Source organism: Zootoca vivipara, chromosome 15 (genome assembly GCF_965207765.1).
Source record: "Zootoca vivipara chromosome 15, rZooViv2.hap1.1, whole genome shotgun sequence".
Lineage (NCBI taxonomy): Eukaryota > Metazoa > Chordata > Lepidosauria > Squamata > Lacertidae > Zootoca > Zootoca vivipara.
The window spans coordinates 13,852,006-13,870,685 of record NC_142598.1 but is presented as its reverse complement, the minus strand read 5'-3'; the positions used below and the strand labels follow the sequence as shown (position 1 = coordinate 13,870,685).

The 18,680-nt window shown below is 43.3% G+C and overlaps 1 protein-coding gene across 1 annotated transcript; it reads left to right on the top strand.

Moving 5' to 3' along the window:
• Nucleotides 1–3,187: 3,187 nt before the first annotated feature.
• Nucleotides 3,188–12,828, top strand: MIX23 (mitochondrial matrix import factor 23). Its single transcript, XM_035141094.3, has 5 exons — nt 3,188–3,247; nt 6,525–6,650; nt 8,404–8,550; nt 9,513–9,572; nt 12,579–12,828. The coding sequence occupies exons 1-5, from the start codon at nt 3,197–3,199 to the stop codon at nt 12,627–12,629; spliced, it is 435 nt and encodes a 144-aa protein (XP_034996985.3). The 5' UTR covers nt 3,188–3,196; the 3' UTR covers nt 12,630–12,828.
• The last annotated feature ends 5,852 nt before the right edge of the window (nt 12,829–18,680 follow it).

Here is an 18,680-nt window from a genome sequence, read left to right as displayed (position 1 = left end):
CTTAAAAAGGAGGGAACAACCGTTTTGGCAGTTGGAAGAGGGGGAGTGTGGTGACGAAGAGGGAAGAAGGAGGTTGTGGGGCCAGGATAGTGGTGGTTTAGGTTAGGCTTAGGATAACTTGAAGTTAAAGTCTGACAGAGTTAATGTATAACTGTAACTAAGCTTGTAAACTTATGCATCGTTAAGAAAAGAAAAAACTATGTTCTCAAGTAAATAAAGTTCATCTTCTTTTTGTGCCAAAGGGTATCATCTTGGTTATTTCCAGCAGTGTATTAAAACTCACCGAGGTGGAGACTCAGAAAAGGGCAAAACTTACCTAAGGAAAAGGGGATAGTTTGTGTCCTAGAGTCACACAGGAAGGGCAGTATGGTGAAAACCTAGAGTGCCACAAGTTTGCCAGGGTGATATGGCAGACTGATACAGTGGGGATCTGAGTTGAGGGAGTCCCTGTTCTGTAGGCAAGAGGTTGTTCATTCAAATTGTTATAAAATCATATTGGGGGGGGGGGTTTGCAGGACACCATTATTAATGAACAGAGAGGGGTGACAGAATTTGACAGCTGCAATACCCAGAATCCTGTTCAATGCCATCTTCCCTTTCTCCCCACCCCTCCAGCTAGGACACGACCCTGCCTGAAGGAAGGCTTAAGGATCTGCATATGCACAACAGTTAGCATAAACTCACACATTTCCCCTCTCCACCTCCCCTCCGCCCAGAACAAAACAATGTTTCCAGAAGAAGGGGGGGGAAACCGCCCAAATCCAAAGTTAAACTTTTCTACTCAAGTTAATAATACAGCCTATTATATGTTCTCTTACCATGAAATCTCTATCCGCTGCCTCTGTATTAGAATTGCTGTTTTATATCTTAGAACTGTATATGTCAGGACTGCTACCTTTTAATTAGAAATCCCTGCATTAGGTATGTTTTCCAGGTATATTTTCTGTATGAACCCTGTATGATCCCAACCCACCTGAACCTTGCCCTACTACCACCCTATACCCATTCAAGGACACACGGACAATAGAGGGATTAGCTGGAACAACTTTATTCAAATAAATTGCCATCCTCAACGTAGCCCACCCTTCCATGGCCTGGAGGAAAACACCTGCCGGGCGGACTTCCACCCCATGGAAATCGCCAGGAACTGCCCCACCTCTGCACCCATCTCGACTGATTGCCCTTCCTGCCAAACAACAGGGAGCACCATCAACGACAGGAGAAGAGAGATTGACATCTCTCCATCTGAAAGGAGAAGTCATCTCCGCACCCAGCTAATCCGATCTCCCACCCGTCGCCCTTGTCTCCCCCTCCCTCCTAGTCCAGAGATTTCCATGCATGAACAGGAGGGTATATGGGGGGACTTCACCATTTCCCGGGGTTCCTTCCTTCTTTCCAGAGGCAGGGACCCTACAGCTGTAGCTTTGCATTCTGCAATAAAGGGATCAGTTTGTTTTTCCTGACAGCATCGTGTGGTCTCTGTCATTTTCCCGGCGGAGCTGAACTTAGTGCAAATTTTGGAGCTTCCGACCCGCGTCTGTCCTTCTTAAAAGGCAACGCATTTTGGGGTACATTTTTCATAACAAAATAGCCCTGAGTGTTTGTGAGATCAGGCCACGAAAGCTGGAATTAGACTCTCTTTACTGAGAATCCCAGAATTGAGGGGTTTATTTCAAGGCGTAAGGAATTGAGTGGGGGTTGCTTTTCCCCTGTACCCTTTCGTCTCATAATCTATTGGCAACGTCGGCGAGGGGGTTCGTCGCAGGGACCCCTTCCAACTTGACAATTATGTGATTCTGCCATGGATGACCTCGTCGAGATTCCTGCATGGCCAGGGCCGGATTTAGGTTTGATGAGGCCCTAAGCTACTCAAGGTAATGGGGCCCTTTATATGTCCAGCTGTCCTTTGTCAACAACAAATTGTCACTGTTTTTTTTGTGTTGAACAGAAATAGAAATACCTTATTGTCACTGTACCACTTGCTTACAGTGAGATTAAACGAGCCCCCCCCTTCCCCCCACAATCTCTTAGTCCATGTCACTCTGTGTGCTGTTGTACTACCACGTTCAGCAGCCTCACGGCCCATGGGTAGAAACGATTATTCAACCTGTTGGTGCGGCTTTTCATGTTTCTATATCTCCTGCCCGAGGGCAGGAGATTAAAAAGGTGCTGGCCGGGGTGTGCGTCATCCCTGAGAAGGTTCCTTGCTCTTCTGAGGCAGCAGTCTCTTGTGATGACATCTAGCGGACTCAGGGGACAGTCCACGATATCCTGTGGTGTCCTCACCACCCTCGGTAGGGACTCTCTGTCCATGGCTGTCAAACCAGCATACCACACCGTAATGCAGTATGAGAGAACACTTTCTATCGTGGACCGATGCTGTCCAACTTTGCTCTTGCTCAAGACCCTTAGGAAATGAAGTCTCTGTTGGGCCTTCCTAACTACCTGGGCTGTGTTGACCTTCCAAGTTAGGTCTTCACTAAGATGGACTCCCAGGTATTTAAATGAAGAGACTCTCTCCACACAGCCCCCCTCCCCGATATACAATGGGGCTAGCTCCCCTCTCTTCCTCCAAAAGTCCAACACCATCTCCTTTGCTTTGCCAATGTTTAGGTGCAGATTGTTCTCAGAACACCATGTGGATACCTTTTGAACCTCCCCCCCGTATGCAGATTCGTCACTGCCTGTAATTAAACCCATTATGGTGGTGTCATCAGCAAACTTAACAATGGCAGTAGATGGGTCTACATATATTCATATATATAGAATATATGCTATATGGCAATTTATGGACCTAATAGGCATCTATTTGCCACTGTCGCTGTATGTAGGTTTTATTTTAATTGTTTTTTATCTTGTATTTTGGAAATGTACATCTAGTTATTTTTTTCCTTTAATTTTTTTGGGGCCCCCAAGAGTGTGGGGCCCTAAGCTATAGCTTGTTTAGCTTATACGTAAACCCGGCACGTAAATCCATGCAGCATGGCCGGAGGATGGACTAGATGACCCTCGGGGAAACGAACCCGGCAATGCCGCGAAAGCCACGCTGCGCGCCTCCCGACAAACCCTTGTGGAAAATAGCAGCCGCGCGACAAAACGACGTTCTCTCCTGATTCAAGGCCCGAGAGGTAGGCGTGGCCGTTTTTGCGTCGCGCCTCCCTATTGGCTGCCCTCGAGGTTCTCCGGCCTCTCCAACATGGCGGCGCCCAGCTCTTTCCTCAACTGTGAGGAGTACGCTGAGTTCCAGGTAGGAGAAACGGCGGCGGCGCGGAGGGGGGGAGCGGGGGTACCTTGTCGGAGTGGGAGGCCCGGCTCTGCCGTTACGACCGGAGAGGCCTCTGCCTCCGCTTCCCTATGCCTGAGGGGAACCGAAGAACCGGCTCGCCATTCAGCCCGGCGGCAGCGCCCCCCTTCCACGTTCCGCGGGACGGCGCTCGCCCTCTTCCTCCGGCCGAGGTGGCGGCAAGGGCAGCGAGGGTCGCCCAGCTACCGCGGCCTCTGAGGGGGCCGCTTTTCACACACACAGGAGGAAACTGGGTGGGGGCTCTGAGCCGCGGCTTGGAAGTTGGGTCTTAAACAGCTCGGGTCATTCGACTCGGGGAGAGTTAGAGACTCCGGCAGTTTCTGCACGTGCTGCTCTGAGGGGCAGGCGGGGCTCGTCACAACCTGGAAAGGTGGCCCGCCTAGAGATGGGACAATCCCTGATCCTAAACCTCCGTTGCCTTGGCGGGCAGAAGAAGAAGAAGAAAGGCTAAGGAGTCAAAAACCCTACACAAATCCGGAGTGGAGTCTCTTCAGACGGCTAGATGGCGCCTTGTACACCTCCTTCAGGCAACTCCTGCAGCCAGGGTGGTGCCAAATGTAATGATCATAATAATTTATATTTATTTCTCCAGCCACTCTGGGCAGCTTCCAACTGAATAATTATAATAATAATAAGCAATAAAACATCAAAAAAAATAAAATCTTCCCTAAACAGAGCTGCCTTCAGATGTCTTCTAAAAGTCAGATCCAGTGGTACCTCAGGTTACAGACGCTTCAGGTTACAGACTCCGCTAACCCAGAAATAGTACCTCAAGTTAAGAACTTTGCTTCAGGATGAGAACAGAAATCGCGCCACGGCGGCAGCAGGAGGCCCCATTAGCTAAAGTGGTACCTCAGGTTAAGAACAGTTGCAGGTTAAGAACGGACCTCCAGAACGAATTAAGTTCTTAACCTGAGGTTCCACTGTAGTTAATTATTTCCTTGACATCTGAAGGGAGGGAGGGCGCCACTACCGACTAGGCCCTCTGCCTGGTTCCCTGTAACCTCACTTCTGGAACTGCCAGAAGGCCCTCTGAGATGAACCTCAGTGTCCAGGCTGAATGAAAGAGGTTGAGAGACGCTCCTTCAGGTATACTGGGCCGAGGCCGTTGAGGGCTTTAAAGGTCAGCACCAACACTTTGAATTGTGCTTCGCTTCCCTTTGGACCACAGAGGCACCAGCCTGGGCGGCCCAGGACCTCCATGCACACTGCCCAGGCTTCCACCCTTAGACTCGGCAACTGTAACTGTCCAGTGGTTTGATTTTATCCCCACACACCCTCTTCCATTCTCCCTCCAGACGGATGCCAACACATACATTGCTGGTGCTGGTGCTGTTGCTGTTACTACAAAGTGTGCACATAAGAGATTGCTCTTATGTACAGACAACTCCCCATTTGTGTGGGGGTTGTGTTCTGAGGCACCTCTCACATCAGGAGGATGCACATAAGCCCCATCCTGCCCCCTTCTGGTGCCAAAAACAGCACATACATCTGTAGTCCTGTGTGTGTTGAATGCACACAAACGGAGTTGACTGCATTTATGCATACTACACACACACACACACACACACACACACACACACATTCTTCTGCCTTTTTCCCACTAACAGGACTTGGATAAAATAATAGCTAAAAACATAGGGGAGTGGAGAACCCCCAATTGTTTTTAAAAAATGGGCAGAAGATCCCTGCATTTGCAGGTGGTTATTACTATTATTACTATTGTAATTATTAAATTTTAACAATTCCTTAATTCATTAAATTATTAATTAAATTGGACTAGATGACCCTCATGGTCCCTTCCGACTCTATGCTTCTATGATTTTGTGTTTACTGCTTGTTAAAGCCTGGAAAATTTGTATCAATGGCCACTGTTTGCCAGTGGGAAAAGAAAGCAAATAACAAAGTAAATGAGAATGAAAATGTCAAAACAGTATATGAAAATGCCCCCTCCTGCGAATGGATTTATGAAATATTGGCAAAAGATGGAATAAAACATTGTTCAACTAATTCAGCATTTGTTTATTACTCTAAGGGTTTTTTTCCTTTTCTCACAATGTGACCCAAAGCAACTTATGTTAATATTCAATTCAAAGCATTCAATAAAAATTGAAAAACAGATCAGGATTTTCTGATCTCATCCTACTAAAAGAGGCCACAGTACCACCCTTCAAATTAAGGGCCAAATACTAGGTAAAGTGAAAAGTATTTGCCTGGCACATCAGGTGTGCCTTCCTGGGGATAGCATTGCACAAGTGGGGTGCCACCACTGAAAAGGCCACATCTCATGTTGCCAACCTTCTATGGAGGAGACGCATGAAGAAAGACCTCAGATGATCAGTGCAGGATCCAAGTCAGTTCATGTGGTGAGGAGCCTTCAGGTACTGAGCAGGATAAGGCTTTATGGGTCAAAACCAGTACTTTGAAGTGGGTAGCCAGCGCATCATTGTCATATTTTAAGACTGTCCTGCCCCACTTAACAATCTAGCCACTAAATTCTGTACCAGCTGCAATTTCTTGGAAGTGTCTTCAAAGGCAGCCCAATGTATAATGCATTGCAGTAGTCCAACTTTGAGATTTCCAGAGTACTGTTTAGACAACAAGATTATCCCTGTCCAGATAGGAATGCAGCTGGACTACCAGTTGAAGCCGATGGAGGGAACTGTAATGTTGTTGTTTAGTTGTTTAGTCGTGCCCAACTCTTTGTTACCCCATGGACCAGAGCACGCCAGGCACTCCTGTCTTCCACTGCCTCCCACAGTTTGGTCAGACTCATGTTGGTAACTTCAAGAACACTGTCCAACCATCTCGTCCTCTGTCGTCCCCTTCTCCTAGTGCCCTCAATCTTTCCCAACATCAGGGTTTTTTCCAGGGAGTCTTCTCTTCTCATGAGGTGCCCAAAGTATTGGAGCCTCAGCTTCAGGATCTGTCCTTCCAGTTTGGGTTAGTCTGTAGTAATTCGGAATATTTCAAACCTAAAGATTTAAATAGTAGTACATCTTTATAGATGGTTGGACAGTGTTCTTGAAGCTACCAACATGAGTTTGACCAAACTGCGGGAGGCAGTGAAAGATAGGAGTGCCTGGCGTGCTCTGGTCATGGGGTAATGAAGAGTTGGACACGACTAAACGGCAACACATCTTTATAGAACATATTTCCCTGTTGTTGTTTTTTTCACTCAAGCCTTAGAGTCATCAACGTGTCTGTCTTTCTTCTGCAGGAGTTGATCAGGGTGATGAGAACCATTGATGACAGAATAGTCCATGAGTTAAACACTACTATCCCAACAGCTTCTTTTGTAGGAAAAGTTGATGCTAGCAAAACGTGTAAAGAACTTCATCAGTCGGTAAATGGATTTGTTACCGTTCTATTATTTGTGATTTGGTTTTTAACTCATAAAATGTTACCAAGTGGTAATAGGCATGCCACTCATTAATGCCATGCTACATAGTGAGTATGTTTAACTACTTCATTCTCTGTAAGGGCATTGTTACTGCTTTTGTCACTGTCAAGAGGTAGGTTCAGGCAAGGATAGTTATAAATTATTTTAAAGTTGAATAATAAACAGAAGTACAAAAAAAAAATTTGGGGGGGGGTAAACCCTAAGAGATAGGAGGAACGCGCAAAACAGATTAATAAGGACTGAGCATGCTCAGTGGGCACAAAATTCTGAGTGATGTTTGGGGGACAGGGGAGAAGGAGGATGGGGAAAATGGACTATTCTGGAAAAGAGCATGGCTGACTGGAACGTGGAAACCTATGCTGCAACATTTTATTTCAAGCTTCACTTGTAATCAATAATCCCCATGACAAGTTAATAATAGTTAACCATAAATCTGGAAAGTCTGGCATCGTGAATGTCTTAGAAGTTAAGCAAATTGGAACTATCATTCCCCTGGACAGGACACCAGTGGGAGTCCCATGGAACAGTAGAATAGAATAATATTTAATAATAATAAAAACTAAAAAGTTTTACCTTTCTTTGTTCTCTCTCTCTCCCTCCCTCTCTCTCCCTCTCCCTCTCCATGGCCTCACTTCCTTCAAGAATGATTCTTGTAACTGCCTCTCACTCACACTGGCCCCTTCCTCCAAATACTGTCAATATCTTTCAATGCTCCTGTCAGTCTCAGGCGAGTCAGTACCAATGTTCTCAATGATCTGGGCCTTATGAAAATGAATCTGTCCCCACCCCACTTGTGGTACATATCTAAGACAGCCTCTTAAACAGCTTTCTGTATTTTAAGTAAATTAAATTGAAATATCTTAAATTGGCTTTCTGTCATTTTAAATAGCATTATGTTATGGGTTCAGAGGCTCGCTCCTCACTTGCTTATTTACTCCTTTTAGCAATGCTCTTAACAAGGTTATACAATAAAAGTTGAGTCTATATCCTGCTGGTTATATAATTCATTGTCTGACATGTAAAAAGGTGGGAAGTAGATATAATCTACTATGGAGAAGCAGCCTAAGGAGCTCTTGGAGCTTCAGGGTACATTAAAAGTTGGAAAGGTAGTTCTGAATGTATCTCATGTACAACATTTAAATATGAGAACTGTATGTTGCCACTCTCCCCTCCACTTACCATTTCACAGAAAGTGAACAGGAGTGGAACCAGGTCATTAAAGCTGTATTATTCTCAAGCAATGAGGATTTCTCTCCAGTATCTAAATTGACAGACTTTCTCCTTGCTTTCTGCTGCAGCAGAAACCTTCTCTTTAAATTTCTGCATAACCTCTAGGGCAGGCATCCCCAAACTGTGGCCCTCCAGATGTTTTGGCCTACAACTCCCATGATCCCTAGCTAACAGGACCAGTGGTCGGGGAAGATGGGAATTGTAGTCCAAAACATCTGGAGGGCCGAAGTTTGGGGATGCCTGCTGTAGAGTATCACTGACTGCACTGTTACTGGGTGAGCTGTAGGTTTTTGGCTGCATTTGTGAGTAGGAAGGTGAGAAAGCTGGTTGGGAGTAAAATGATCTTGTGGAACATCCATTGCATGCACGTTGAAAGATTTACATTCTGTACAAAAATCATTCAATTTATTCCTTGCTTTAACAGGTGATTGGATAGCTGACTCTTTTCTTTTCACTATTTATTTAGCTGGCACAGGCTCATGAAAGTAGAGAGAGAATAATCAAAACCTGTATTGCCCAAGCTTCCAGTGTAGTAGAATCTTTGCAGGAAGAGAGGAGGAAATCTTTGGAGGACATGGCATTGTTAAAAAGGCTCAGGAAAGAGCAGACAAAGGTGAGTGGAAGAGTTTTAAGACTTATTTCCTTGTTATTATTATATGAAAAATAGTGTACAATTCATAATTGCAAGCGGAAAAAAGATAGTATATGCAGTTCTCGCTCACTGAACATAGGCCTTTCTGTCTGGCCCTTGGAACATTTCCCTGGCCACTCTCCACCCCCACCAGTCACATCCTTTCTCCCCAGGCTGCACCCCTCACCAGCCTTGCTTTGCACTACAGTCAAACCTCAGTTTACACCTACCTCTGTTTGCGGCCACTTCGGTGAGCGACTGCCGCAGACCCGGAAGTGTTTACATCCGGGTTCTGCGGCGTCGGATGTGCAGACGCGATCTGCGCAGCTCGCGCACAAAAGTGCGCCTTCAGGGAGCAACCGCTTCGGTGAGCGACTGCCGCCGCAGAACGGATTGCAGTCGCAAACCGAGGTACTACTGTATTTGTAAGTGTTTTGCCTGGCTAGAATATGCCCTTGAACCCTGATGACGTTTATTGCATTATTATGGATGGAGAATAGAGGGTGTGTGCGAGACTGTGCAGAAAACGGCCTACTGTACAAAGGCAAGGGAACCTGCCCCTCCGTCCGAAAAAGGTTCCCCATCTCTGCTTTGTGGTCTCTTGGACAGGAAAAAAATATTTCCCTTCCACCAGTGAAATGTGCTAATATCTATTTAAGGCCAAGCTCCCGATACCTATATTAAATTCACATATCTGCATGGAAAGGTTTGCTTTGCTAGATGGTAGGGTCTGGACTTCAAAAAAACCGCTACTAGTTAATGTTCAGGGATCTTTAGTGTTTGTCATAATGTTTTTATTTACACAAATAAGTGTTTCAGCTTCTACATGGTTTCGTTGGATGATAAAGAATTTGATTACGGTCAGTCTGCTGCTGATAGGAACCCATCCATCTTGCCAAGCTCCTAATGCAGAGAGTACTTATCTTCTTTCCTTTCTCCCACAGTTGAGATTAATGCAGTCAGAGTTGAGCGTTGAAGAAGTGGTAAATGATAGAAGCTGGAAGGTAAGGCATCCTCTTGACTTGAGATTTAGGTTCCCTGTGTGAATATTTGTTTGATGCAACACATTAAGACTGTGATGAGAGGAAGTGTGATGATGCAGGCTAAGTTAAAATAAGGAGTGGAGTAGAAATGCTCTGAATAAGAGGTTATCAAGCTTGTTTGGCCTACTGCTCCCTTTTCAGAAAAAAAATATATATTCAGCGCGTTCTGCAAATCTACCTTCCTAAGCAAACGAACAGAAAGATGCAGTGACAAATTTGGTTCTTTTATGTATCTGTATTTCTACCTATGTCCTACAACATAGTAAAGAAAGTTGTTGTAAATAAGAAGCTTGACATTATAAAATTATTTATAAAAATCAACCATTGTATCATTCACACTACACACAGAAAACTAAGATAACGAAAGGTAATATTAAAATAAAAATTAAGAATAACATTAAAAAAACAGTTTATTAATGTTTGGCTCTGCGAAGTGGAGTAGGCCCCAGGATTAAAAACCGATGGGGCGGAGCAGAGTGAAGCCTGCCGACTCAGTCTGATCCACCCCAGGGGCAGGTCCAGCACCTCAGCCCGCCTGCCGTTGGCTAAATAGGCAAGCAAGCTGAAATTCACTTACTGGGCTTGAGTGGACCTGAAAAGGGTTTACCCAAGCCCGGGTGTCAGGCTTCAGGGAATCAGATCCCTCCTCCGGTGGCAGTAAATAAGCAGATCAAACAAAAGGAGCGTTCTAACCAGTTAGTTTCTTTAATAACCACAGTGAGAGACAAAGGAATGAATCTCTCTTTAGAAATGGTGTTGCTCTCAGTAAAGGTTCACCCGCTCCGTCCCCATTAATCTATGTCACTCCTATGCCAGGTAATCTGATCTTATTGTCACTGCGCTCTCTTTTCTATCATTCTCAAAAGCCTGTCTAGTCTTAGGCAAAGGGGGAAATATGCCAGCTGTCTCTCGGTGTTTCCTCACCCAGTATTTCCCAGATTTCCCCCTCTGGACTATGCCCTTTTGCAGACCACTGTTCTAAACCAATACTGTCCTCCTGCCCTTGGGAAGGTTCAGGACAATGGGGGGGGGACTCCCACCATTCCTCCTCAGTCCAGTCCCTGACACCAGGGAAAACCCCTTGCTCCAGATCCAGGTGAGGCATTGTTACTGTGCCACAGGGGCGCCCAACCTGGTGGTAAACATCATTGCACAACAGATGAAGCCTGTATGAATGGTTTTTCAAATTTTTCTTCTTTCTTTATACTTTTACTGCCCTCTATTTTTATTCAATACCCAATGGCAGCCGAGGCTACTACCGCCCCCCTGGATCGTAGCAGCCCCCCCCCCCATGGGGCGATATTGCCCACTTTAGGAAACACTGCTCTAAACAGGGGTGGCCGACTCCCAAGAGACTACGATTTACTCACTGAGTTAAAAACTGGCAATGATCTACCCCCTTTTTTGGAGTTCAGGTCAAAGTTGTTTAGCTCTTTTTAGGAAGGCGGAAGGCCCATTTTGGGGGGTTTGGGTCAAAGTTGTTGAGTTTTTTCAGGGAGGAGGTAAAATGTTGAGCTTTTTTTTAGGGGAGCCACAGTTGTTCAGCTTCTTTGGGGAGAGCCAATGATCTTCCAGTGATCTACTGGTAGATCACGATCTACTTGTTGGACATGTCTGAAATAAAACAAATAGCCTAGGTATCTAAGATGGACACAAAATAGATGAAAACAATAAAAATGTAACAAAAAATAAAACACCTATTATGTATGGATAAATCTGTTGGCAGCATATGCATACTGTAATTAATCCTTTATTTTGGGGGGTAAAGTTTTATTTGTATTATATAATTTTAGAATGCATATAAAACAGAGATTAAAAATATAACACTAGTCAAAAATTTAAAGATGAAAAACAAAACTATAAAATAGACACACATGAGTTAAAATAACAAAGTCCAAGTAAAGACTATCAGCTTTATCAGATCGCCAAGCATAGTTCCAGATTTGGCAGGCTTGTGACGAGGATTGTCTTGAGAACGATAGTTCTGCTGTATGCGTCCTAAAAGACTGCCAGATCATATAAAAATGTTTGGCGGTTCCTGCCCTTGTCAAAATCTCAAATTATGCATGATTTTCTCGATTAGAGCTATATTCCAGAGTATCAAGCGTCTAGTTTAAGATTTGGGCTGTTTCCCATTGAGTTGCGATTACTGTAGTTGTAATAATAATAATAATAATAATAATAATAAAGGACGCAGGTGGCGCTGTGTGTTAAACCACAGAGTCTAGGACTTGCTGATCAGAAGGTCGGCGGTTCAAATCCCTGCAACGGGGTGAGCTCCCGTTGCTCGGTCCCAGCTCCTGCCCACCTAGCAGTTCGAAAGCACATCAAAGTGCAAGTAGATAAATAGGGACCGCTCCGGCGGGAAGGTAAACGGCATTTCTGTGCGCTGCTCTGGTACACCAGAAGCAGCTTTGTCATGCTGGCCACATGACCCGGAAGCTGTCCGCGGACAAACGTTGGCTCCCTCGCCTATAGAGCGAGATGCGCGCTGCAGCCCCAGAGTCGGACACGACTGGACCTGATGGTCAGGGGCCCCTTTACCTTTACCTTTTTTAATACAGTGGTACCTCTACTTATGAATAACTCTACTTACGAATGTTTCTACTTACGAACAGAGCTCTGTCCGCCATCTTGGATGAGGTTTAGATAGGATTTTTTCTACGTACCAATTTTTAGATAGGGTTGCTTCGACTTACGAATTTTTTCTCCCAATGCATTCCTATGGGATTCGACTTACAATTTTTTTCGACTTACCGGTAAGAATGTGTGTTCGGAACGCATTAAATTTGTAAGTAGAGGTACCACTGTAATAATAATAATAATATATTTATACCCGGCCCATCTGGCTGGGTTTCCCCAGCAATTTGCTAGCCAGCAGATTAGGTGTTTTGAACATTCATTGCACCCTTACTTGTATTAACAATATTTATTTCAAGAACCAATCCCTCTGTCTTGGTGTCTTAGGTATTTAATGAACGCTGCAGAACTCATTATAAGCCTCCGAAGAGTCAGTGATGCAAAGGAGGGGATGTCTTCCCCTGAAAGTGAACTTCAATCATGCAAATAAGAGAAGAAACATGGAACAAGCTGCTTGGGACCTTTGGGGGGGGATCAGATCTGTGGGGTTCAACCCAGTGAATCATTTTGCTAATTAAGATAAATCAACTGCTATTTTGTATGAAAAGAAGTTTTTTTAATAAAGAAAAAAACCAGATGGAATGTGATGCCAGCATTTTAACTTCAGCATTTCCAGATCTACAAGTATCCTTTAGACAGGATGAGAGAATAATGTCTCTATCTCTCCTTGGACCAGAAAGTTTCACCTTTTTATTTTGGTTTATAGGATGGCTAAATTTGGGCTGTATCATCTGGCCTAGTTCTAAAATTGGCATAGGTCTTAACAGATTGCTGTTGTGATAAAACAGGAAGTTAATAGGTAATACTTGATGCAAACTGGGAATTTACCTTTTAACTACATGTAGCATTCTGTAAACAAATCCTATTTTGACTGGTGATGTAGTCAATTTAACCTGTGGACATATCCAATTGTGCCAGTTGTGTATTGCTTTATACTGGACCCTTTTGGAGTGTGGATGTTGACATCTATATCTTTTTGGCTTGGATGCTGAAATAATTTGAGAGTGAAAGATATTAAACTCATGAATTTGCTACATGAAGCAAATACTGAATGCCTCTCATCAGTTTCATGGATGACATGCCAATGTGGACAGACCTATAGGTAAATTCACTTCATATCATGTTAACTATAAGTCTCTCTTTATAAGTGACATACCAGGGAGTTACACAGCATAATTACTCACCTGTGTGTAACTCTTGACAGCAATAGCAAATTCCTCCCCCCCCCCCCCGCCAATATGTCAACTGAGTTTCTTGAAATTAAGTCCTGTTGATACAAGTTCGAGAAGAGTCACTTCTAATTCGTGGGAGAGAGAAAGCTGTGTGTGCGTGTTAAATTGAACTTGAGAGAATATGCATTTGTTAGATGTAACTGTCTGATATTCAAATAAAGGAAATTTACACTGCTCGACATCTGGACAACATGACAGGCTTTCCAATAGTTCTATCATATAATTTTGAATACAATTCTTTAATGCTATTTTAAATGTATAAATTTTGAAGCTCTATGCAGTTTTGCTGACAATTTTCCAAAAGCTTAGCCTTATTGTAAAGCACAAATATTTTCTAATTGGCTTGTTTTAGGAGACCAACAGATTGCCTTACTCTCGTCATGAGATTCCAGTGTGAGGGAAATTGGCTCTGAAAAGCACACAGAACACATGGTTACACTCTACAAAGTGTGTAGATATTTCATTTCATTTCAAAAGCCATCAAGGTGTATAGAAAGCAAAAAAATAAAATAAAATCCTGCCATAATTACCAACATTCCAGAGTCGCAATACAAGCCTCTCACTGTGTGATGACTCAATTTCCTAAACCCACCTGTGTATAGAAACTCTGACAAGACACTGCTGCTTCAGATTCCATTTTTTAACATCCCATTATAATGATTAATTCATTATTAAAAATTCCTTTTATCAGGAATTAGAGGTTGGATTGTAATTATTTTAATTAAGACCAATTATATTTTTAGCATATGAGGATAGGATTTCCTGTAAAAAGGGTTTTCTGGATCTTGGGATGGCCTGCCACACACCTCACCGTCCCTCTGAATTTCCAGCAAGTAATGCTCTAAACTGAAACAAAAGGAAAGGAAGGAGTGTACAAACAGATTTTTTAAAAAAAATAAAGAAGAATTGAATAATACATACCCTTTCAGGGAATGCTGTACATTCCAGATGATGAATGGAACCTGTTTCTAATGTGCTAAGACAGACAATAGAAGCAGATCCCACACATCCAAGCAGGTGCGCTTAGGCCCTGTGCAAAGTCTGCATCCCTTTATTTAAACAGTACTTCGTTTCCAAACATAGACTTGGATTTGAAAATTGTGCAAGCTTTTATTTACTTGGCCCACTAGAATGATGATGTTATGTGAATATATGAGTATTCAGAGATCATAAGGTTAGGATTGCTTCAGCCAAAGCAATTTTGTTTAACACAGTAAATAGTAAAGATGTTTATTCAGCTTTACGCCCATCATAAAACACAACACAACAAATCAAATAAAAACCGCAGACTTGTACAAACCACAGATAATATAACACAATTCACAACTCACAAGGACAAATTGTTTAACCCACATTTGTGCATATGTTAATAAGTCACATGGAGGTGCTGTATATTTCAACTGCAATGCCTCATGCAGTGGTAATTGCATTAGCCCTGGGGACTATCATTGCCGAGTAGATCATTCTGAGACCCTGTTTTCACCTCCACACAGCTGAAATGCAGAGGAAAGTACCCAGGTGGGGGTTATAGAGTATGCCCTCTTGATAACATGTTGGCGGGCTCCCATTCTGAATGAGCACAAAACTGGAGCCTTCCCATTTTTCCCAGTTTCATGTAATGTGATACGTTGCGAGTGAGCCGTGTGGTCGTCTTGTCTTTTTCTTTTGACAAGCTATGAAATTGCTTGGTTGTCTGCATAGCCTCCAGACTGATGGACTTGATTTCCTAAGCTGAAGAGTTTTATTTTGGGGGTCTTTACTTATTTTATGGTTCCTCACTTTCTGCATTTTCATGTGCAAAACAGCTGAAAAGACAACTTATTTACAACTTATCACCAAGCTCAAAACCATGGAGGGACCTGGTTTGAACAGAGATATCGGATTCTTATCTCATTATACATGATAAGCGATCTTCAGCCATCTCAACCCTTGCTTTTTCATGCAAAACCATTTGCAGTCGTTTTTCGGTCATCAACAGCTATCAGTCAGTCAATCACCCACTTCCACCACCCTTCTGAGTGATCCCCCCTCCCCTCCCCATCCCCATCCCCACCCCCTCCCCACCCCTTCTCTACATAAGTGCCTGGGGACTCCTATTTCACTGTATCTGAAGAAGTGTGCATGCACACGAAAGCTCATACCAAAATAAAAACTTAGTTGGTCTTTAAGGTGCTACTGAAGGATTTTTTTTATTTTAGCTGAAAAGACAGTAATTCTGTTGTGGCTGCTGGGAATCCAAAGTGAGAGGGAAAATAAAACCTCTAACAATGGGATTTAATGTCGATAACTGGTGCTGCTTTCTCTTAATTCTTGGCAGCCCTGTTTATGTTTTTTTTTAAAATACACATATTGCAAAACATCACAGGGGTGCTTTTATATTTTACCTATTTTGAAAAAGGAGAAAACTCAAGTGTGGATTTCATTTTTTAAACTTGCATTTACAGTTAGGAAAGGTCACCTTTGATAATTTATGTTCCATCAAATGGGAAAATACAAAATTTCCTGTTGCAGAACCCTATTACAAGCAACCTGGCGAAAATATCCAAGTTTTGAGAGCTGTCAGTATTTTGGGAGATTTAAGTGTAAAAGACTTATTTAATGTCCGGGGGTGGGGGCAAAGCAAAATGTGTGGCCCTACTGACACTTTCAACCCCCCCCCCCTTTCACTTCCTTAATACCTAAAAGTTGCTTAGCTTTTATCAGCATTGAGGGGTTTTTTTATTTTAAAACTATGCACTAGTCCTGGGTTTTTCTGTGTGGAATGACCTTGGGGCCAGACAAGATGTGACAAGAACACCCATGTTGGTTAATCATGTGCTTGCCTCATTGAGTCATAAAAGCATGAGGGTGGGGTCTAATTTTCCCAATAGAAGAGCACCAAAAAGGGAAGCTGACTTTCCTGTCCCCCAAGTTACCTCCCTGAGTGCTGTCGCTTCCCTAGTCCAAGCTAGAACAAACTACCCAACTTTCCCTCAGTTCGATTATTTAGACCAGTGTTTCCCAAACTTGGGTCTACAATAACAATTGGAGACCCAAGTTTGAGAAACACTGGTCTAAATACAGTGGTTCCTCTGGTTGCGGACATGATCCGTTCTAGGGTGCCATTCACACCCCAAAAAGTCCACAACCGGAGCGGTGTTTCTGCGCATGCGCGAAGCGCAATAGAGTATTTTCGCGCATGCCGCATTCGCAAGATGAAAAGACGCAACCTGGAGTGGATGCAACATGAGGTATGACTGTACTGGACTACAATTCCCATCATCCCTGACCACTGGTCCTGCTAGCTTAGGGATGATGTGAGTTGTAGTCCAAAAACAGCTGGAGACCCAAGACTGAGAAACACTGATTTAGACCAAGTTGACAAAAGCTATTGATGGCTAAGAGCAGCATGCAAATATATCTTAGTAGCACCCCCCCCCCCATTTCCATCTATGTATAGAAAAACTGTAAGAGAGTAACTGGTTGGAGGCTATAAAATCTACCTTTTTCAAAGTTGGTCTAGCACAGAGTTCCCAAACTAAGGCCCGGGGGCCGGATGCGGCCCAATCGCCTTCTAAATCCGGGCGGCAGACGGTCCAGGAATCAGCGTGTTTATACATGAGTAGAATGTGTCCTTTTATTTAAAATGCATCTCTGGGTTATTTGTGGGGCCTGCCTGGTGTTTTTACATGAGTAGAATGTGTGCTTTTATTTAAAATGCATCTCTGGATTATTTGTGGGGCATAGGAATTCGTTCATATTTTTTTTCAAAATACAGTCCGGCCCCCCACAAGGTCTGAGGGACAGTGGACCGCCCCCCCCCGCTGAAAAAGTTTGCTGACCCCTGGTCTAGCACGTGTCAGTGAGAAGCTGCCTTGAGGTGGAGTTGGACTAAGTACTCTGCAGTCTCGCTTCAGGAAACCCAGGGTGGCATAGTGATAAAATGTAAGAAAATAATCCAGGGCCAAAATTCCATGCAGCCACAACTCTCTGGGTTATCTTTAGGCCAGTCATTCTTTCAGCTGAACTTTCCTTACAGGCTGGTTGTGCAGATAAAATGGGACGGGAGGATGCCATCCTTAGTTCCTTGGAGAGAAAATGTAAACATAAATGAAAAACCCTGTGATTCTAGGCCAAAAAAACTTGTTTCACAGTTCAATTGGCAGGTTGTGCCTTCTTCCTTTTAATGATTCTCGGTGCTTGTCTTCTTATGGCATGGGCTCTCATGCAGTGCTTAATGTCATTGATGTATAGATTCCACTCAGAATTGCTTGTTTAAATAATGCCCAATCGTTACTCTTCATATCCTATTAAACTTGCTTGAAAAACACACACGGACAAAGAAAAAACTTAATTATCTGTGGTATTGCGAAATGGTAACCAAAGTGCTTGAATCTTTCGCAATGTAGAAGTTTTAGCCTTGCCTCTCAGTAAACACAAAGAGGATAGGAATGCCCCATTTATTTACATGCACAGCGCAGTCCTAATCTATGTACACAGGGACTCACCTATGTACAGGATTTCAGCCTTATTCTTGTGGCACCATGAAGACTACTAAAATTATTGAAGGATAGGCCACTTCATCAGATGTAGGTAACCAGCATCTGATTGTGCTGAGAAATCACTTAGTTTTTAAATTGCCACATGCCGCCCCACATTTCCTCATGTTGCAAGAGGTTTTAAGTATTTCTAAATAAAAGACTGGTCATCTTAATTTAGGGTTTTCTGTAGGGTAACAGAAACACATGCCAGCTCGTCACATTCCATAGCCATTTGTTTCATAGGACATAAAATGTCCAACAACTGCCCCTTGATCCATATCCAGAGCAACACCGAAACTTCACATATAAAGCCAGTGAGTTCAGCTCCCAATACCTAACTTCAAAAGTCCGAGATGTAGTGGGTTTTCATGGACCTAATTTTAGCTCTTAGGCTACATCAACCAGGTCAGCTATTGTAATTTGCCAGGCTGATACCAAGGGGGCACTGATACAGAAAAAAGCTGATATTATTATTATTATTATTATTATTATTATTATTATTATTATTATTATATTTTACTTATACCCCGCCCACTCTGGGCGGCTCCAAAAGAACAATAAAAACACAATAAAAGATCAGACATTAAAAACTTCCCTAATCAGGGCTGCCTTCAGATGTCTTCTAAAAGGCAGATAGTTGTTTATTTCCTTGACATCTGACGGGAGGGCGTTCCACA

Bases quoted from the DNA above. Each gene is read 5' to 3' on its own strand.
- MIX23 (XM_035141094.3), top strand. From the start codon at position 3,197: ATGGCGGCGCCCAGCTCTTTCCTCAACTGTGAGGAGTACGCTGAGTTC. The intron at 8,551-9,512 runs GTGAGTGGAAGA...TTTCTCCCACAG, and splicing joins TCAGGAAAGAGCAGACAAAG to TTGAGATTAATGCAGTCAGA. The intron at 9,573-12,578 runs GTAAGGCATCCT...TTGGTGTCTTAG, and splicing joins TAAATGATAGAAGCTGGAAG to GTATTTAATGAACGCTGCAG.